The 22792-nt window shown below is 40.4% G+C and overlaps 1 protein-coding gene and 1 long non-coding RNA gene across 2 annotated transcripts in view; one reads left to right on the forward strand and one right to left on the reverse strand.

Moving 5' to 3' along the window:
• Positions 1-15721: 15721 nt before the first annotated feature.
• On the forward strand, positions 15722-17209 carry LOC148132961 (uncharacterized). The gene is made up of 2 exons (XR_015745461.1): positions 15722-16981; positions 17063-17209. It is a non-coding gene; the product is annotated as an uncharacterized LOC148132961 (long non-coding RNA).
• SH3BGRL2 (SH3 domain binding glutamate rich protein like 2) overlaps positions 17160-22792 on the reverse strand; it is a 30032-nt gene continuing 24399 nt past the window's right edge. Inside the window, exons 3-4 of the mRNA XM_026665175.2 lie at positions 21322-21402; positions 17160-18295 (exon numbers count right to left, since the gene is read on the reverse strand). Coding sequence (XP_026520960.1) covers positions 21331-21402 — 72 coding nt within the window. The 3' untranslated portion in view covers positions 17160-18295; positions 21322-21330. The remainder of the gene's footprint in view (positions 18296-21321; positions 21403-22792) is intronic.

Here is a 22792-nt window from a genome sequence, read left to right on the forward strand (position 1 = left end):
AAGAACAATATGCAGTACCTTCACCTGATGCGTTAATCTTCCATCCATTTGCCAATGATACATGTTGTTTACTCGTGGACATCTTTACAAACGTTTTTCTATCTTTAGTAATGCATTGCGATGCTCCACTATCAACAACCCACAAATCATGGTTTACAGTTGAATTGCTAGACATAGCTAAACTAACATTCTTCTTGGCCTTCTGGTGTTTGCCAGTATTCTGTTGTTTTCTTTTCTTACAGAATTTAGCTATATGTCCCCTAGCCCCACAAGAAAAACATTTCCTAACAGTATAGGCAGTTGAAGATAAATCCTCTTCTTGTGGTTGTTCTTTCCTCAGTTGGTCCCTATCCAGCCGTCTTCTTGCTTCCTCTAGCAATCTTCCAGTTATGTCAGTCAATGTCAGTTTATCTCTGGGCAGTACTTCCAGTGAAGATACATAATCATCATAACTTTCATCCAATGAGGAAAGAATGGTGTAAACTTGATGCAGTTCTGAAAATATCAGTTCCTTTTCATGTAGCTCTTGAAAAGTTCTTTTCATGAAGTTTAAATGAGCTAACATATCTCCACCTTTCAGAAGACGTGCTCTAAACAGTTTACGTGTAAGATGTATGTGTGCACCTACACTGTCACGAATATAAATCCTCTTCAAATTCTCCCAACACCTAGCAGCAGACTCTTCTCCAGGAATATGGACTAGCTGCTGGTCACTCAGTGTTAGTCCAATTATACAAAGAGCTCGTTCGTTGTTCTGTTTAAAGTCAGCAATCTTCTTGGCATCGTCCTCATTTTCTGGATCCCAAGCATGTACATCTGGTGGGTCTTGAACTACATTCCATAAACCTTCTCCACGCAGAAGTAGACTGCACTTCATAGACCAGGAAACATAGTTTGTTCCATCCAACCGGGTTATCAGTGATAGACTTGTTGAAGTGTCTTGTGCCATCTTTATCAGGATAGTAAACCACAATTAAACAGTAAACAGCTGTCTGTATACAGTACTGTGTATTCACACTAACTCTCAGTTATCTGAGCCTGGTATGGCCTGGGCCCATAACCAGTGTTGAGGTAATTCCCTGTTAGGAGAATGAGTGCATACAGGGAGACGTATTTGAGAGAAGTGTTTGAATAATACACACACAGTACACAGAAACACTGTACAGTAAATGTAGATTTTTACTTCCAGAAAGGTTTAAGCAAAGTCCAAAATAAGCAATCCAAAATCATTCACAAGTAAATCAGTCAGTTTTTCAATCCAGGGATAATCCAAATATCAAAGTCCAGTGTCAAAAACAGTTCAGTAACAGACTTACATTAAATCCAGTAATATCAGTCAATTAGAAGAAATGGAGCAATGGCAATACTTTCCAACAGAAGGAAACAGAGATACTCACTCAGACACACTCTCTTCTGAGACTAAGACTAAGACAAACCAGGTTTCTGGCTCCACCTTATGGCCGTTTGAGAAACCACACCTAATTGCAGTTTTTAGCATGCTCTTAAAGAGACAGTACTAAAATGTTCATCCTGGTTTATATATTTCTAACCCAAATACCTGTTAGGTGATTTATATTCCTAACAGTGGTATCATCTGTGAACTTAATGATCACAGTGGATGGGTCAGACGATACACAATCATGTGTGTGCAGTGAGTACAGGAAGGGACTGAGCACACAGCCCTGTGGGGAGCCAGTGCTAAGCTTCAGGGAGGTGGCTGTGACAGACTCAGCCCTCACTGTGGTCAGTCCCTCAGAAAGTATTTGATCCAGTCGCAGATGGAAGAGGGAAAATCCAAGTCAGTTACTGTAGCTTTTCGATAAGGATGCTCGGCAGGATAGTATTGAAGGATAGTATTCAAGAGATACAGCTGCCTCAATGCTCTGAGCAACAAGCTGGTTTCCCTTGCTCTAGTATTTAGTATGACAAAGGGTTTCCAGATCAGAACATCTGCAGGCTTTCCTTCCCTTTAAATTCTTCAACTGTGAAAATATACTCATTACTGATTGACGGAGAAAAAGCCATTTTCAGGATGTTGAAAGATTGTGACAAGAGTTCATGTGAAAAGTTATTACTTCTGAAATCTTCCAGGGTGCATGCTTGTTGTGTCTAGTTGCCTGACCTCCTGCTGTTATCAGTATCACTTCTGGCAATGATCAGTTGAACTGGCGGAGCTCTTCTTCACAGGTGGGAAAATGCAAATAAATAGGATGAGCCTGGGATGTGATGAGGAAAAACTGGAACTTACAATCTTACTCCTTCCCCTTAGGCCAATATTTAAAAAAGAGAACTGCTTAATTAAAAACACTCCCACTGGAATCAATTAAAATACCCAAAGAAAAGTCACCTTCTACTCTACCAGCCACTCTGGATGTTAATCTCCTTGGTTCGTTGTCAATTGAAGCAGAGACGTAAAAATCACAACTTTCAATCAGAGCTCATATATTATCTGTGGCATGGAGCTACCTCATTGAGCTCTAACGGCCATAATCCTATGGTTATATGACAGTATCTGGGAATTTGGAGATGGAGAACTTTGGTGAAAGAATATTTATTGCAAGCAGTGAGTAAGCAAAGCTTGTTAAAAGTACATTAAATAATGCTTGGGTCTTGTCTAGCCTCCCAGTCTCAGGATGCCAAATAAAAACACAGGGAGCCCCGTGGTCTAACAAACACAGTTGTAGCAAAGCTTTATGAACCTTTTAGCTCACACCTCAAAATGAAATATGTGAATCCTCAAGGACAAACCTCTGGTCTAAGAAGAATATCAATTAATTTCTGTGGTTGTTTACCTGTTGTTTACCCAGCAATGTTGAGCAGGTGTGTGACAAAAGGGGAGGGCAATTCTTCAGCTGGGATTTGGGGAAATCATCCAGAAATTGTGCTGATAATTCGAGACAATGATGAATCTGCATACAGACAGGAGGTTATACAACTTGCCTCATGGTGTAACCAGAACAATCTGGAACTGAACACACTCAAAACCGTAGAAATGGTGGTTGACTTTAGAAAAAACCCTCCCATTCTACCACCTCTTACAATACTAGACAACACAGTATCAACAGTAGAGACCTTCAAATTTCTAGGTTCTACTATATCACATGACCTAAAATGGACACCTAACATCAAAAACATCATCAAAAAAGCACAACAATGTTCTTTCTGTGCCAACTCATAAAGCTCAAACTGCCCAAGGAGCTGCTGATCCAGTTCTAGAGAGGAATTATTGAGTCTATCGTCTGTACCTCTATAACTGTCTGGTTTGGTTCTGCAACCCAACAGGACAGACACAGACTTCAGAGGATAATTAGGACTGCAGAAAAAAACAATTACTACCACCTGCCTTCAATTGAGGACCTGTATACTGCACGAGTCAAAAAGAGGTCTGTGAAAATATTTACAGACCCCTCACATGCCGGACATAAACTGTTTCAACTCCTTCCCTCAAAACGATGCTATAGAGCACTGCACACCAGAACAACTAGACACAAGAACAGTTTTTTCTCGAAAGCCATCACTCTGCTAAACAAATAATTCCCTCAACACTGTTCAACTATTTACAAAGTGTACACTACTCTTACTGTTAATCTTCTCACCACTCCTTATCACCCATCCCCTCCCACTTGACTCTTTCCTAGTATGATTTGATTGTTGATTGTACCCTATGACTATCATTAAGTGTTGTACATTATGATTCTTGATTCTTAATGAATGTACCTTTTCTTTATGTATACTGAGAGTATTTACACCAAGACAAATTCCTTGTGTGTCCAATCATACTTGGCCAATAAAGTATTCTATTCTATTCTAATTGGCTTCAGATGGGGAGCTCCCCAGGCAGCAATGAAGATGCCACTTTCTTCTGCCTCTCTGTTGAAAACAGTCCAAATGCACTTGGGCTCCTACCAGGTACAGAGAAAAATAACAGGACATGGAGAGGACATCAAATATTCTTCTTGAAATTACCAACTTAATTTGCCTGGCTCATACTTTCTTATAAAATTGGAGGCAAAGCATATGTCAGCAGAAGACATAGGAGCTGGAGACAGGGTTCCAGTAAGACTATGTATTGGATGACTGAGCACTGTCTTAATAATAACCGTAATTCTAAACAGAGACATGAGAACAACTCTGAAAAGTCCACACCCTTCAGAAGAATAAGCTGTGGTATGCAGAATGAAAGAGACACTTTCATTGACAACTGCAGATCCTACCTCTAGTGCCTTGCTAACCCTTACACAGAGATAGTACTATATGGCTATATTGGTATGTGAGAATGACCTTGGAAGATTGGGTGAAGGGATGCTGCGGAGGGAAGGGTCATATAAGAGACAGCATAGCCCTGGGCTGTCAAACGGGTGGCCCGCAGGCTGGATACATCACATGCTGGCTACATCCACCCCAGCTCCACGAAGGGGAAAAACATCACAGATTGTCACGTGATGGCAACGTGATGCAGCGAGTTTGACACCCATGGCATAGCCCACAGTTAAATTATGGGTGGGACAAGAAGTTCAGAAGAGACCCTCCCTAGTTTTTCAGGGTGTACAGGAGACCTGAAGGGGAAGGGGAGAGAATTGCAACTTTCAAACTTGCAAGATTCTGTCAATACAGCTTGCAATAAAATAGAATTAGCTCATCTGATTGTGATTCCTATCTGGTTTCTTGCGAGTATGAAAATACCCCCCTCCCTGGCCTCCTTTACAGCACAAGAAGCTAGCGTGGGTTTCTTCTGAGCCTTGTGCCCCACCCACAATCTCACTGCAAGCTATGCTGTCTCTTATCTGACTCTTCCCTTGGTAGCATATCTTCACTCAGTCTCCCAAGGTCTTTCTCATGTACCATCACAATGGCAGTGTTGATTTACCAGCTCTGCCATGATGACCCAGTAGCAGCCATAGAAATGACCCATGGAAATCCAACTCTTCCAAATATAGACACCAATATTTTCCTTTTTCAGGCTTCAGGTGTCTTCAGAAACTGCTTGATGTACAGCTTTACCAGGACATCAATGCCTATTAAAACCATTAAATGCAAGTATCAAGCGGCATCTCTTTTTTATGGTATAGATTTTACCACCATTATTGAAATTCAAGGCAATAAGACGCCTTTGATAGCGGTATGAGCTGTTTAAAAAAATAACTTGGACATAAAAAGACAAAATGTGAAAACAACCCACCCCAATATATTTAATAATATATTTTTAAATTACAAAAATATCTGCACAGCCTTAGGTCAGACTCATAGCACCCTGATTGCAGCTAGATACCATAAGAGTTTTAACCCATATTCACCTACGCAGCAAGCCCGTTGATTATAATATGGCTCACTACTGCACCCTAGAGCATTTATGAACTGCTCCAGTATTAGGAAGCTGAAATGTATCTTCTGTTTTGATTTTCTATTATTTCCACTTCTATGCAAAACTCATTCTTTTTGATAAAACAGCTCATCTAATTTGAAGTGGGATATTATTTTGTCATTTCGATTTTCAGTCATGAAATGTGTTGGTTTATCTTCTTATTGGTTGTCTGTTGTTCATGCCATTAGAAATGGAAAGTATTACGCTATTAGATGAAGCAAAGGTCACTGATCTAAGATTCCCATTAAAAACACATTAAAAATTAATTTGGGCTGCGTTTTCTGCCAAAGATAACAGAAACACATTCTCTAGGATTATGTGGAATAAAAGGAAAGTCAAGGGACCAGTTAGACTGCTATTTGGAGAAGAAGAAGGTAAAGATAGTGACAACTGACAGGGCGAAAGATGAAGTATAGAAGGCCTGGCTATTCTCCTAGGCGCTGGGGCAGGTTGAGAGTGGAGTCCTTATGTATCTTGCTGCTTCTGAGCCATGGAACAGTAAGTGGCCTCCCAGCTGTGCAAAGCTTGTTGCTTTGTTGGGTGGCCAAAGGGCCCGAGATGTGGGGAGAAATAAGGACTTTGGGGAGATAAAGGGGAGATAAAGGGGAGGCAACCCCTTACTTTTGAAGAGCTGAAGCTTGAGCCCAAAGGGGTCTGGAGGCTAAATCATATGATGAACAGCGAAGGGAACTAGGTATGTCTATCCTAACAAAGAAAAGGATTGGGAGCGACATGATAGTTGTCTTCCAGTACTTGAAGGACAGTCATAGAGATGAGGTTCAGAGAGTGGTATTCAGCAGGTTCTGACCAGTTCTGGAGAACTGGTAGTGGAAATTTTGAGTAGTCCAGAGAACCGGCAAATACCACCTCTGACTGGAGATTTTACAGCATCCTTCCTCTGCCACGCCTACCAAGCCACGTCCACAGAACCAGTAGTAAAAAAAATTGAATTCCACCACTGATGAGGTTGACTTATTCGCAAAAGCACCTGAGGGCAGGACAAGAAGTAATAGGTGGAAGCTCATCAGAGAAAGATCTAGCCTAGAAACAAAGAATTTCCTGACAGTGAGAACAGTTAATCAACGGAACAGCTTGCTTCTTGAAGTTTTTGGGTGCTCCGTCAATGGAGACTTTCAAGAAAAGATTGAACAACTATTTGTCCTGGGTGGTATAAGGACTCATGCCTTGGGCAGAGGGTTAGACTAGAAGCCCTACAAAGAAGCCTCCATTTTAAAAATTCTGCAATCCCTTAATTTGGGGCAACTGGATGGAGCTGAGTGTTTACTTCCTGACACCACACAAAGTTCCCAGTAGATTTTTTTTTCTTTGCACCCTAGGAGAGAAACATCTGCTGTTACCTAAAATTGAAGTCTCAACTTTCCAAGTGGGAGATGAGCATCTTTTTTAAGTATGCATATATCTTTTTAAAGTATTTGTGTATATGTGTACACACACACACACACACACACACACACACACACACACACACACACACACAAAAGGAATCTTAAAGAAGGTTAGACATCATCATTGCCTGCCCCTATGACTGTACCAGTGGTGGAATTCAATTTTTTTTACTACCGGTTCTGTGGGCATGGCTTGTTGGGTGTGGTCTGGCTTGTTGGGTGTGGCTTGTTGGGCGTGGCAGGGGAAGGTTACTGTAAAATCCCCATCCTCTCCCCACCCCACTAATCTGCTTTCCAGCTCTGTTCTCCTGTGCAGGGCAACCAAAGAAGACCCAGCCAATCAGCTGGGACTCAGGAGGCAGAGAATAGATGGAGGCAGGGTCAGTCAGAGGTGGTATTTGCCAGTTCTCTGAACTACTCAAAATTTCTGCTACCGGTTCTCCAGAACTGGTCAGAACCTGCTGAATACCAACTCTGGACTGTACGCTCAGGAAAAATAAGATGACCTTCTTAAGTTAGAGCTAAATTGCAGAAAGAATGTAATTTCCTTTTCAGAAAAGTAACAAATGTGCATTTTCATATTTTAATTATATATCGTTTTGATGGGAGGTGGGCTTAAGTGGACCCATAAGAGTCCATCAAGACCTTCTGAGCCTCCATAGTGTCATAGGTGAATAAAAACTGTGAAATATACTGCAACTTCTTTGGAGCCCTCTAGATGTCAGTTACATGCAAAGAAAGAAACAAATAATACACCAATTATCGCTTTCCCATCTTGGTGTTCTTGAGAAATGGAGCGTCCCATTCTCCACAGTGGTACACTGACCAGGAGTTATGGGAATTGTAATCCACAGTTGACGACGGGGATGGGCCGAATGCAACAACTTTGATTAAATTATGCAACAGTTGTTATGTCAATTCTAACATTACATAACTTCTTGTTGAATTGTCCAGAAACAGACATGTGCGATTTCTCAAGTGATTTATTCATTCAGAGTGAACTTTAGTTGAAGCCCTGCTGCAGAATAAATTCAGACAACTGTTTCTTCCTTGAACTAATAACAGGGCCTCAGAAATCCCGAGTATCTGAATTGCCTGAAGGAATGTTTTGTTATATACTGACTATGCAGAGATACAGATTCCAAGGAAAAAAAACATTTTCAAAATGCAGCAGGTATGCATGTCAGAAGCACCTGCTGGGGACACCTTAGAGCAGACATCGATAGTCCTTGATGGACAACCATTCCAGAGGTGGGTATTCAGCAGGTTCTGACCAGTTCTGGAGAACCAATAGCAGAAATTTTGAGTAATTCGGACAACCGGCAAATACCACCTCTGACTGGAGAATTTATAGTATCCTTCCCCTGCCATGTCCACCAAGCCACGCCCACAGAACCGGTAGTAAAAAAAAAATTTGAATCCCACCACTGATTACCTTTCATTCATGACCATTTGAATTGGACCATTTGCTTACAATGGCACTGAAAAAGTGACTTACCACTGGTCCTGGCATTTGCAATGGTCACAGCATCCCCCACAATCACATGATCAAAATTCATATGCTTTGGCAATGAGCAGTTGGCAATGGTATTTTCCACAGCTGTAGTAGCATTCCTGGATCATGCGATTGCCATTCCCATAATCGTCCCAGCCAGCTTCTACCGAGCAGTCAATCAGGGAACCTGGATTCATTTAATCATTTCATAATTCACTTAACAACTGCAGTGATTCGCTTAGTAACAGTAGCAAAAAAAAAAAGTTATAAAATGGTGTGATTGACTTAATAGCCTTGTTTAGCAATGGAAATTCTGGTTCCAATTGTGATTTAAGTCTATAGTTTTTTCACAGGTTTGTGCCAGTAGCCTCTGCAGGATAATTTATTTCCCACAAAGGCAACACACCATATACACAGGTGTGCTTTGAATCACATTTGCCTCTCAGATGCATATCTCCACACAGTCCTAATATAAACATAGTTGTTTCATGGCCCCATGCATTTGCTAATTGCGTATTTTATGATTGCACCAATAAAATTTCTTTTGTTAAAGTTACATCCCACTCCATTTTCTCCAGGTAAAGGTAAAGTTTTCCCCTGTCCTGTCATGTCCAACTCTAGCAGATGGTGCTCGACTCAATTTCTTTGCCGAGGGAGTCAGTGTTGTCCGAAGACACTTCCATGGTCATGTGACCAGCATGACTCTAAGCCAAGGTGCATGGAGTGGTCTTACATTCCCACTGAAGTGGTACCTATTTATCTACTTACATTTACGTGCTATTGAACTACTAGCTGAGCAGGAGCTGGGGCAAGTAATGGGAACTCACCCCCCTCACACATTTGCCTGGGTCTTGAACCTGGGCTTTCAGTTTTCCAGCTGACAAGCTCAGTGTCTATAACCAATGAGCCATTGCACCCCCTCTTCCTCTGGGAATTTGAGGCAATTGTCATCTGGAAAGCCTTGAGGGGCTTTCCCCATATGAGCCATGGTGGTGCAGCTACTTCTGCTGACTGCCGTCTGCCTGAAATTTGGCAGATCAAATCCCACCAGGCTCAGGGTTGACTCAGCCTGCCATCCTTCTGAGGTGGGTAAAATGAGGACCCAGATTGTTGGGGGCAATATGCTGACTCTGTAAACCGCTTAGAGAGGGCTGTAAAACACTATGAAGCAGTATATAAGTCTAAGTGCTATTGCTATAATCCTGCTACACAGATAACTGGATGTGAGATTCTCTGACTGAAGTAAGAGAGAAATTGAAAAACAAGAAAGAATCCAATTAAACATGCGCAAGAGGCCATATTAGGGATTATATTGTGGTAATAAATGTGGTAAAACATTGGGGGTCTTTTTTTCTTACCGTTATCTGCTGATACCTTCCAACAACTTTCTGCAAATGACCCATTCTTTGTTGGGGCAGAGTTGGATCACAGGACCATTTGCAGTTCCTGGCCATCTGGTGAATAAAGTCACTCAGATTCTGAGTTGATTTTGGCAAATCCTATCAAGTGACAGAAGCATGTTCTTGCATGATTAGCTGGAATCAGTTTGAACCTTTAACTCCCAAAGATGTAGATAGATCTTTAAGGTATTAACCGAGCTATCTGTTTATTAGGTCTATGTCTTTCCTGGCTGGTAAAGCTTCCAGAGATGTGACATATTATGGCTGGCTCCATGCAATGTTGTCAGTCTTTCTAAGAGAGAGGGTGATTCTGCCCACTTTGAAGGTATGCTTCAAAGGTATGCTTCCTCATCAAGAGACCACCACTAGACACAACTGTCCTGGGCAATTTTCATCCAATCTACAAGCTTCTATTCCAGAGAAAGTTGTTGAAAAGGTGATTATTGTTGAGGTAATTCCCCGTTAGGAGAATGAGCGCATACAGGGAGATGTATTTGAGAGTAGTGTTTAAATAATACACATACAGCACACAGATACACTGTACAGTAAATGTAGGTTTTTACTTCCAGACAGTTTAAGCAAAATTCAAGATAAGCAGTCCAAAAGTCATTCACAGGTTAAATCAGTCAGTTTTCAATCCAGGGATAATTTAATAACAAAGTCCAGTGTCAAAAAACAGTTCAGTATCAGACTTACATTAAATCCAGAAATAGCAGTCAATTAGGAAAAATGGAGGAACGGCAACACTTTCCAACAGAAGGAAACAGAGATACACTCACACTCTCTTCTGAGACTAACACTAAGACAAACCAGGTTTCTGACTCCATCTTATGGCCGTTTGAGAAACCACACCTAATTGAAGTTTTTAGCATGCTCTTAAAGAGACAGTATTAAAATGTCTATCTATGGTTTATATATTTCTAACCCAAATACCTGTTAGGTGACTTATATTCCTAACATTTATGCTGCAACTTCAGAAGACCCTGGAGGAAATGGATGATCTGGACCTTTTTCAGTTGTTTTTCTTCTTAAGACAGTCCAGTGTTGAGTAAATGCATGCATCTCCAGCAATACATAGCTCTGAGTCAGCTCTAAGTAAGCAAAATAGCATTGTCTATTTGAATTAGTGCTGAATCTAAATCTTCTACAGCCCCCCCCCCCCAATTACTGTAACTCCCCTTTTTGGCACTCCATTAGATTCACTGGGAATTACTTTACTGGGCCCTCAACTTGGTATATAATGTTTGATCAGGCCCAAAACCAAGAATGACACATGACAATTTTTCAAAGCTGAGATTTTTTTTTAAAAAAATTGTTTTGCCAGATTGAGAACTCTACTAACTGTATCTACAATATACTCTGTGAACTATTAGGAAGGAGCTGTATTTACCCTCTTTCTCCCACACATGATATTGCCTCTTCTGGAATGCACCCTCTCCCTTCTGGGTATCCATCTCTTCACTACATGCCCTCACTGATCAATATCATAGGCTTCTTCCTAAATTGGTGGGGACTGAATGTGATATAACTCAAATTTTCCTTTGCTTTCCTTTGGATTCTTCTCTATTCAGCTGACAAATCTCGAGGACAAGTGGAAAAAGGGGGTTCTGACAGAAAAAAACAAACCCCTTTTACTTCATCCTCGGGCTTTTTAGCTGCTAAAGGCTTTGGTATTCAAAGATTGTGCAACCGAAACAAATGTACTTTTTTTAAACTAAAAAAAAAGCTTGTCAGTGGAATGGTCAGAAGTTCTCAGTCGTTCCTAAATAGCTTTTTTCTATATTCTGTTGACGCAGCTACTTGATAAAATACTGTGATAAGTTCTGGGAACAGAAAAGATGGACAATTTTGCACAAAATGTAGGTTAATTTGTGTTTAATAGGAACGTAACACCTGTATTAATGAGAATGTACATCCCATGTTGCTCTGCATTCTATTCACCATTAATAATAATATCCATATCTCATATAGACAAATTGTACAAGGCTCAAGAGGCCACTTATAGCCATGGTTGTGGAAATGCTGACGAAGCAACTGAGTGTTGAAGTGTGCTAAGCCAAGAACAAGCACTCTGCAAGTATTCAAGCAAAGATTCATGCTGTTAATTAAAAATTAATAATTACCCTTGATTCAACAGTCCAGAATAGATAATAAATGCTAGCAGGCTTGTGCTGGAGAATGCCTCATTACACTTAAAAGTTCAAAGTCTTGATCTGATCTCTCACTTTAGAGGTCTGAAAAATGATAGCAATGTTTACATTGGCACCCCAAGTTTGTGTCAGCAAACTGCATATGACTCCTAAGTGATGAGATGTGGACTACACTGTACCTCTAAATTAAAAATCATAATAGTACAAAATAGTACTATTGTACAAAATAGCCCAGTGTTAGCAAACCTTTTCAGCACTGAAAAGGAGCACCTTTTTCGCTCCTGCCTTTCACCCTGTGGCCACAACTGCTATTCTTCTGGGGCAGCAGGGCAGCGCGTGTGAATCACCACCACCCTCTCTCCCCCAGTGGTGGCAGAAGCAGCACGTGGGGCAATGTTAGCTGCCTGGGCAGTCAACTGCCCCATGCCTGAGCTGGCTGGCGCACCGGAACCCGAAGAGCAAAGGGAACAGAGCTGCCGGCCAGGATGGACGGGCTGGGGCTTCCCTTCCTTCCCGCCTGAGTGGCCTTCTTGCATGACCCCAGCCCTCCAGCCCGTGGCACTGACGTGCGGACGTGGTCCAGACTGCCTGGCTGGCAGCTCTGCTGGGAAGATAATCTTCTGGTTTCTGGCACACATGCACACCGGCCAGCGCACACTTGCTCCAGAAACTGAAAGACCAGGTGGCTGGTGCGCATGCACGCTCTGAGAACCAGAAGATCATCTTCCCAGCATGCACATGCACACTGGGTTCTTCTGGTTTTTGTTGCGTAGGTGCACATGAAGTCCAGCTGGCCAGTGTGCTGGAATCCGGAAGAGCAATGGGTGATGGCTGCATGCCCATAGAGATGGCTCTGTGTGCCACTTCTGGCATGTGTGCCATAGGTTCGCCATCACGGAAATAGCCTAAGTCTGGGTTTGGTTGAACTTTGAGGTTAAGTGTGTCAAAACTGTTACCTTTTCCGTTATCATAGAATTTGTATCCTGTGTCATAGATACAGCGAAGGCTGACAGCTAGTCTATTCCTTCTCTTTCTTATTAAAAAAGTATTTCAGTATGCAAAAACCTAAGCCATAATGGGTACAAGAAGCCAGTATCTATCATTTGATGGCTATAGCATAAGCCTATGGTAAGAAATGAGGAAGGAAGGAAGGAAGGAAGGAAGGAAGGAAGGAAGGAAGGAAGGAAGGAAGGAAGGAAGGAAGGAAGGAAAGAAGGGAGGTAAGGAGGGAAGGAAGGAAGGTCGTGTGCCTATAAAACTAAGGGGAAGGACATAATAAAACTAAATGAGTCTGATTTTATGAAGTAAAACTGATGTAATATATAGAGAGGTTGAACTGAGCATCCAGGTGCTGTGGCTGTATATGCAAGTAGAAATTCATAGGTTGGTGATAGTTTCATCTTATTCTCTAGTGAAAAGAGGTAAGAGGGGAACTATATTTGATCCAACTAAGGGGGAAATTGTTCTGTTAAATAATATAAAAAGAGGGTGGGTATGAGAAAAGAACAAAGTGATTGAGTCATTTGGAGACCCAAAAATAAATGAGACTGGCTGCTGATGATCTGAGAATAGTTTGAGTATCTGCTTAGAAAAAGTTCTTTGTTTCAGTTATGAGGTTTAAGTAAAAATATAGTATTAATTCAACACATAATGAAGTACTATATAGTAATTTAAGAGCATTATTGATTTGATTATGATGAAAGATTCATAGAATGAAGTTATAAATGCTGGGAGAATGTTGGAAGAATGGAAAGCTTCCTTCATAGATGGTACGTAACTGCAGGAATATCAAAACATGGGTGTAGTTTTTCCCTTCGTTGATTCAATGTGCCTTGCAAATCTTTGGCAGGGTTCTCATAAATCCTGTGTGAAAGGTAAAGGTGGGCTGTATTTGGGAAGGGCAACCTGGCTTTTTACTGGGCAGTTGTGCAGCCAAATTTTGGTACTTCAGCAAGTTACTGAGAATATTTCGGTGTGTGTGTGTGTGTGTGTGAATGGCATATACTATCTGCCAATTTAGAGAAAGTACATGTGAAGTAAGTATGAATAAAGGAATGCTTTGTCCAAATATGGAGTTGGTTCAGTTGTTGAATGCAATAAGAAATGTTTATAATGGAAATACAGCATGTGTCTGAATGAAACGTTTATTAACTGGTTTAGCACTCAGCAGGATGATAAAGGCATATGATACAATGCCTTCCTGGTTGTTTAATATATCAATGGATATATGTAAATGGGAGATCGTGATGTTAGAGGTGTACCTCTTGAAGATGTGAATCTATGCACACTTCTGTGACTATGTGTATTTAACTGAAAATCCAAATCTAGGCTTTTCCAAATGCTTCTCTCCTCCCTCCCCATCAGATAACATTTCTACTACCTTTTTTTGTACATTGGGCCAATCTTCTGCAAGCATGAGGCTCAGGCTAATAGTGTCTTGTGGTGACTTCATTTTTATTTAAATTATAATTATTCAATGGTCTTCCTTGGGTATTTTATTTCCACTCCCCCCCCTTTCTGCTAACAATTTAAGCAGAACAAATTAAAAATGGATGTGTTTACAATCTTTCTGAAATACAAAATAAGTGGAATTCAGTCTTTAAACTGCATATAGAAATCCTATTATTGGCCAAGCTTCACATTTGTGATGCAGGAGAACGTCCTTTCTTTTCCACCTATTCAGAATATTCCCCTTCTATGTTGGAGAAATTTGCTAAAGGAAGAACTGCTCTTGTAGGCTTCAATACTGGGGTTGATCTTTGATATATCTTAATATCTTGATCCTGGAAATGATTTCAGAGTTAGCAATTAATACAGATCTTTCTGGACTGTTTGATATGAATACTAGATACCACCTGCAGTTTAATGGGTGCATTTTGCAACAATTGAAGCTTGTTGAAGCATAGCAATTGACCAGCAGAAAGCACATGTGATGGCTAAAGACAGGGTTGATTATTTAAATTTTAAAGAAAAATGAAAAGTGTGTGTGTGGGGGGGGGGGGGAATTCAGCTATATTTGAAAACGTTTGAAATCTTTCCAGGAAAAGGTTAACAGTCCACAGGAATAAATAAAAAGCATAAATATTTTGCATTGATTAAACTTAATATTTATTCAGATGGAGTCTCTAAGTTTGTTTCATGGAATAAGCTAGTCAACCGAATGCTCTTTATAATAATTAATAATTGTAATCTATTTTGTCAAAACTATCTCACAAAAGGTACTTCCTGACAGCTAATTTAATCAAATCCCCTTGTCTTTCTCCTATGGGATCCCGCCACCCACCCCGCACTTCCATTTAGCAGTAGTTACTTTTACTTAAAAGTACTACTTTAAGGCATCTTCTCTAAGTGATGCTCTCAGATATACTGAATTTTAACTTCCACCATTCCTAATCATACAGTCATACTAGTTGGGAATTTCATGAAATGATTCTGGACACCTCTGGAGAGAAAGGAAAGAGAAAGACACATTAAAGTCAAACTCAGCAATTCCAAGCACCTGCATCCTTGCAGTTTCATTGGCAACTGAGATTTGATGCAGCCTTTAAGGAGTGTTTTTGATATCACGCACGTACACACATAACCCAATGTTAATACTATTTCTGTATTTATTATCTGCAAAGTCATTTTGATTCCCCATGTAAGGAATATTGTCCTCCTGGAGAAAGGCAAAACAAGTACCGGTAGTTCATTTTCTATCTCCAACCCTGACATATTGGCAACATGTAAGAAGAGTTTCTAGCACTTGGCAAGTGATCCAGGATTTAGAATGCTTGAATGAAGCGTCACAAAAGGGTAACTTTAAAGAACAAATAATACGTACATTGTAATCATTAATAATTTTAAAAGAAAAAAGGATGAGAAATCTAATAGCAAGCGAAATGAAAGACTGACCAATTTTTAATTTAAAAAAGCCAAACATTTAATTAATTACAGAATAGCATTCACTGATGAGCTTAAGTGATCTGATTCAGTCATGAAAACAGGACACTTTTTGCAATTGCATTCTAATAATATGCTCCCTCTTCCAAAAAATCCAAAATCCAAAGCAACAATAAAATCTAAATGTATATCATCTTATAATTAACATTAGCTAAAATTTCATCCTGTTTTAAGTATGACAAGGTCTGTACAGTAGAATGGATAACACAGTGGATTCTTAAAAGTTTCCCACTCCCTTGGAATGCCTGTTCATAACAAATACTTCAGAAACTTCCCTGAGCTTTGACTGAGTAACTGAATACAGATCACACATACCTGGTTTCACTATTAAATATAGGCTTTCCCCTGAATGCAGCTAACTGGGCTGGGCTGAAAAATCAGTGACCACTAGATGGCAGCCAAGGGCTAGGGTGGTTTTGGAGGCCTCCACCTTTTTCTAACATCTATAGCAGCAGTCCCCAACCTTTCTGGCACCAGAGATGGGTTTCATGGAAGACAAGTTTTCCATGGACTAGGGAGAGGAGGGGGGAGGGGAGAATTATTTTGGTTTCACTCACAGGCCCGCTGATCACCTCCAGCTGTGTGGCCCAGCTCCTAGCAAGCCATGGCCCAATACTGGTTGAGACCCCTAATCTATGGTCATCCAGATTTTTTTCACCCCAGATCTACTTAAACAGAATACCTGAATTTATTGCCGCAATCAAGAGAGGACATAGAGAGGACATCTTGATGAAAGATAAGACATAACTCTTAACAGGTGGGGGAACTCTGTGTGTACAATAAAGTTAACATACTTCATCAAGTCATTTAGTCCCAAAGACTACAAGTTGTTCTAGAGTGCAAGACTGGGATGGGGCACATCTGGATTTTTAAAAACAAAACCGGTCCTGGGTGCTCCTACTACAAAGTGTCTGTGGTGAAGGAGCTTCTCTAAACACACAGTGGATGCTACTGTGCTGTGACCAATCACAAGGCATGCATGTTTGTCAAGATAAGCAAAGGAAGATGCTTTCTGCCATGCCATCAGGACCCCTTCTGCTCCCTCAGCTTCCCTTTGCTTTTCTTCTTCTGCATACTTTCATTTCCAAACAGTTTGATGTTGTCAGCTCTCATTTTTAAAGAGAGCCTTGGGGGATAATGGTAGCTATGTCCAAACAGAACCTGCCCAATTTTAAACCAAAGAATGCCTTTGACAAGGAGACAGCTGATTTTCAAAACTAGCTGTAGTGATGAAGAGGTGTGGAAAAACATCACACCTCTTCATCACTACAGCTAGTTTTGAAAATCGGTTTGAGAATCTAAATAAGACGTGTGCACTTGTCAGGGGCTAAATTTAATTGAATATAATAAGACTTACTTCCAAACAGAATGTCTTGGCTGAGCTATTTTTCTGTAGTCCCACCCATTTAGAAATGTATATCATTGGGTTGTCTGTTCTTATGCGCTTTAAAAGTGGAAGATACCGTACTGTCTTCACCCAACACAATCATATGAAATATCACATTTTATAGGCAGGAAAGGTTCTTTTCTTGAAGAACCCCTGCCCTTTTCCCCATTAAAGTGATTGAGCATGGCTTCTGTCTTGTACAGATGTTGATCACCATGTATGATGCACTCCATGTTTTGAACTTGACTCTACAATTAATTGACACCATTAACTGTTGTGAATGCTTGACATAGAAGGCAGAAGGCATCTGGAAATATAAAATTTGGCACTATTGTTCAGAATGACACAGATTGCTGATATTTCTTCTTTGCTAGTTTTGTTGATCAGTTGATTTGGGATTGTTCTTGAATACAAGAACATTGTCTCTCTCTCTCTCTCTCTCTTGGGTCAAGAGACTTAAAAGATCATTCTTAGATGGCCATCAAAGCAAAAACATACTTGCTCGAATTAGGCATTTATACAGAAAGGCTTATGCATTGTACGGGTGAATCCCAACCACGTATGTATGTTCTTGCTTCTACCAGGAATATATATTAGGCCCACTTATGGCAACAAAAACACATTAGCACATCTAGCACAACAATGAGATGTTTTGCTAGGAGAATTATTGTAATAATTTTTTTTTGTATTTTGGAAAATGGGAACTTTGCCAGCTCAAGATATTTGTAATCACAGTTAGAACAATAAGTCATCCCTACAGTAATTCCCATCTCAGTAAAGTGTAAACACTTGGATTTTTGATCCTATAATAATGCATGATCTGATTCTGCTGCCCTTTGTCATTCTTGGGAACCTTAAGTCATCATTTAAATGGAATAATAGTGCATATCAGAACAATGATCCACAGGATTAACTACAGATATATTTGCAAAGAAAGAAGAGCACCCGACACAACCAATCACCCCATTTTTTGTGTGTGTATCCGTTGTCTTATTTTCACCTCTTCAGCAGCAAGCAAAATACCAATGGTGCATATTGGCTTGTATCACAGTGATCCACGAGGGAAGGTGTAGCGTGCTGAACATCGAGGAATTCATTCTCCCAGACAAACTGCTTCTGGAATCTTCAAGGAGTTTTCCTAAGGTTCTGATTCCTAGTTTTTAATATATATATATATATATATATAAATATGTATATAAATTATTATAGCCGTTTGAAGCTTATAAAAATAATTTAATGTGTACAATGTGAATTAGGGAAACAATACAACATGAAAATGAACAATTAAAAAAGCATAATTATAGCAATGGCTTTACAAAATCATATTAACTAAATGTAAAAATACTGATCAGGAGAAATTAAAAATGCAACGTAACAGAAACTACTCCCAACAAATCAAGTACAGCTCACATTTCAGCTTTCTTTTCCGTTTTTGTTACTGTTTTGCTTTTTGTTCTAAATAAAGCAGTTTCCCAGGTAAACCAGCCAGGAAACACAACAAGATGTCCTATTTTACTTCATTATAAAGCTACATCAACAGAATCTTGCAAGTCTGAAAGTATATATCTCCTGCTGTCTCTTTTACAGCCTGAGAAACTGAGAAAGGCTTTCTCCACCTACTGTACACCTGTGTGCTATGCCTTCTCTTATCTGACTGTTCCTTAGGCCAGGGGTCTCCAACCTTAGCAACTTTGCTCAGCCAGCTTTGCTGGCTGAGGAATTCTGGGAGTTGAAGTCCACAAGTCTTAAAGTTGCTAAGGTTGGAGACCCCTGCCTTAGGCAGAATTTCCTTACCCTCTCTCAAGATCTTTCTCACACAAGCACACACACTCCACAAAACAATTAATCACAAATTTCTTCTTTAAAAAGTCAGCATTGTTGCAATGCTCCCTTAAGAAAATAATCTCTAAAATTGGTCTTACCACACAAGAAGTCTTGTTTCTAATAAATACCTGATTGAATATTCAACAAAGTGACATACAGAAATTGTCAGATAAATAAAGAAGCAAGTAGCCATTTAGATTTCTCTTAATAAAAATACACTGCTCAAAAAAATAAAGGGAACACAAAAATAAGACATCCTAGATCTGAATGAATGAAATATTCTTATTAAATACTTTGTTCATTACATAGTTGAATGTGCTGACAACAAAATCACACAAAAATTATCAATGGAAATCAAATTTAGCAAACCATGGAGGTCTGGATTTGGAGTTACACTCAAAATTAAAGTGGAAAAAAACACTACAGGCTGATCCAACTTTGATGTAATGTCCTTAAAACAAGTCAAAATGAGGCTCAGTAGTGTGTGTGGCCTCCACGTGCCTGTATGACCTCCCTACAACGCCTGGGCATGCTCCTGATGAGGTGGCGGATGGTCTCCTGAGGGATCTCCTCCCACACCTGGACAGTCCCCCAACTCCTGGACAGTCTGTGGTGCAATGTGGCGTTGGTGGATGGAGCGAGACATGATGTCCCAGATGTGCTCAATTGTATTCAGGTCTGGGGAACGGGCGGGCCAGTCCATAGCATCAATGCCTTCGTCTTGCAGGAACTGCTGACACACTCCAGCCACATGAGGTCTAGCATTGTCTTGCATTAGGAGGAACCCAGGGCCAACCGCACCAGCATATGGTCTCACAAGGGGTCTGAGGATCTCATCTCGGTACCTAATGGCAGTCAGGCTACCTCTGGCGAGCATATGGAGGGCTGTGTGGCCCCCTAAAGAATGCCACCCCACACCATTACTGACCCACTGCCAAACCGGTCATGCTGGAGGATGTTGCAGGCAGCAGAACGTTATCCACAGCGTCTCCAGACCCTGTCACATGTGCTCAGTGTGAACCTGCTTTCATCTGTGAAGAGCACAGGGAGCCAGTGGCAAATTTGCCAATCTTGGTGTTCTCTGGCAAATGCCAAACGTCCTGCATAGTGTTGGGCTGTAAGCACAACCCCCACCTGTGGACGTCAGGCCCTCATACCACCCTAATGGAGTCTGTTTCTGACCGTTTGAGCAACCACATGCACATTTGTGGCCCGCTGGAGGTCATTTTGCAGAGCTCTGGCAGTGGTCCTCCTGTCCCTCCTTGCACAAAGGCGGAGGTAGTGGTCCTGATGATGGGTTGTTGCCCTCCTACGGCCTCCTCCATGTCTCCTGATGTACTGGCCTGTCTCCTGGTAGCGCCTCCATGCTCTGGACACTACACTGACAGACACAGCAAACCTTGCCACAGCTCACATTGATGTGTCATCCTGGATGAGCTGCACTACCTGAGCCACTTGTGTGGGTTGTAGATTCCGTCTCATGCTACCACTAGAGTGAAAGCACCGCCAGTATTCAAAAGTGACTAAACCATCAGCCAGAAAGCATAGGAACTGAGAAGTGGTCTGTGGTCACCACCTGCAAAACCACTCCTTTATTGGGGATGTCTTGCTAACTGCCTCTGCTTTCCACCTGTTGTCTATTCCATTTGCACAACAGCATGTGAAATGGATTGTCAATCAGTGTTGCTACCTAAGTGGACAGTTTGACTTCACAAAAGTGTGATTGATTTGGAGTTACATTGTGTTGTTTAAGTGTTCCCTTTATTTTTTTGAGCAGTGTATATATGAAAGTTAAGTTCATTTGCCACTAAATCTCTCTCAAAATTTCAATGATAGCCAACACAACTACTCCGCTCAGGTTCAGAATGGTGATTTTTCTTCTCATGGGGATTCCAGATTAGTTACCTAGACCAGGGGAAAATTCCACTATTTTCCCACTGAAATCAATAAAGTCATAACAAGTACCAACAAGAAATATGTCTTTTCCATGTGACAAAGGGCCAATTTATTTGAAAATCTATTAGAATTAACCCTCCCAAAAAAGCCAAATGAAAACCAGCTGAATTACCTAGAGATAATTAAATAGGGCTAATGTGTGTGGATGACTAATATGGTATCAAAAAGATACAGAAAACATTTAATGCTTTGTTCCCCTCTAGTGGCTGTCTGGATTTTTGCAGCCCAGGTAACCTTATAATTGTGAACAGCAGTATCACTACTGAGGTTCCCATTTCAGCTTCAGGTCCCTAAAATTGCTTATGCTGCTTCCCTATTTCACTCTGATTACACAAGAAAGATAAAATACATTGAAACCCCAAATGCAAACACTTTAAACTTTACTTTATAAATATTCACCTGTGAGGCCTAATTAGACTTCAAGCGAAGAAATGTAAAGACGGTGTTACTTTCCTTGGATTCAAAAAACGAGTCGTAATCCTAAAGATAAAGAAAGGATTTTTTAAAAAAGTATACTTTTAAAATGTTCATCCTTCAACACATAAACATATGTTTGTGTGTGTATGTGTGCCCTCAGATGTATTTGATTAATTCCCACAATCCTTTGCCAGCATAAGTTAAGTCAGTGGTTTTTTTTACCCTGGCAACTTTAAGATGTATGGATTTCAACTCCCAGAATTCCCCCAGTCAGCCATACTGACTATGGAATTCTGGGAGTTGAAGTCCATGTCTTCTAGTTGCCAAGGTTCAGAAGCAATGAGCCAAGAATTATAGGAGTTAAGTCTAGTACATCATGAAAGTGGTGTATATAATCAAAAATTGCAGTGTGATCAAGCAGTTAATAATGTCCCCCTGGAGATACAACTGGTGCCCATTTTTCTGAAGTTCTAGAAAGCCCTTAAAATTGGCTCTGTTCCCAGGTATTGGGTTCATGCATTAATATATTTGCAGGGGGCCTGCTGTATTTAGACATTTTACTTCTTGTGTGTATTTGTTTTTGTTGTCTTCTGGATTTTGTAGGCCACCCGGAATCTAATAGAGTGGTCAACTACAACATATTTAATAAATTAAATTTAGAGTTGAAGATAATTCTATTTTGTTCATCCATCTAAAGTATCTGGTAGAAATACAATAGAATAAGTTGCAGCATTCCTCACAAGAAACTGTACTGCTTTCCTTGTGATATGAAAACACAGGATAAACAATAAATTAAATATTTACTTTCCTTTCTAGTACCACTGCCCCACAGATCAGTACAGATCAAAGGACTCATAAATGGCTGCTTAATCTGCTCATCTATTCCACTGCCAGACTGGATATAGAAATGTAAATAATTAACCACTCAAGCCCACTTATAAGAAGGTAATTATATGTAGATTCATTGCTCATACATTCCTTGTTTTGCCATTTCACTCAAACACTCTGACTTCAGAGACACCCTGAAGCCAGGCCAACACCTTTGAAACAAGTTAGACAACTTCTTCTGGTTTCATGTTTGATGTGGAAAGCAGAGTTCATGATTTCTGGTTGTAATGTCTAACTCTTCAGGCCAAACATGGCAAACCAGCCCTACTGTGAAGCTCTGCTCAGTCACCTGGGGGTCATTGACTCCCATTCAGCCAAGGCTAGGATGGGATCTCCTGATTTGAAATAACAAAACACAAAGCAAAATCTTAAAGGAGGTTTTTAACACCAAAAGCACCAAAAGCACCAAAAGCAGGTTCACCAAAGCCTGTGTTATCATGCAGTTTTGATTTATTTTAAAAGGAATCTAATATTGTCCTGCTCATTGTCCTGAAATCATGATCTGTCAATTTTAGAATCTTATATATCTGTTTACTAGCTCTATACCTGTGTTTCGCTATAAAAC

This window comes from Notechis scutatus, chromosome 1 (assembly GCF_049901735.1).
Source record: "Notechis scutatus isolate UNSWTSFEM ecotype Mainland chromosome 1, rNotScu1.2, whole genome shotgun sequence".
In the NCBI taxonomy this organism is placed as follows: domain Eukaryota; kingdom Metazoa; phylum Chordata; class Lepidosauria; order Squamata; family Elapidae; genus Notechis; species Notechis scutatus.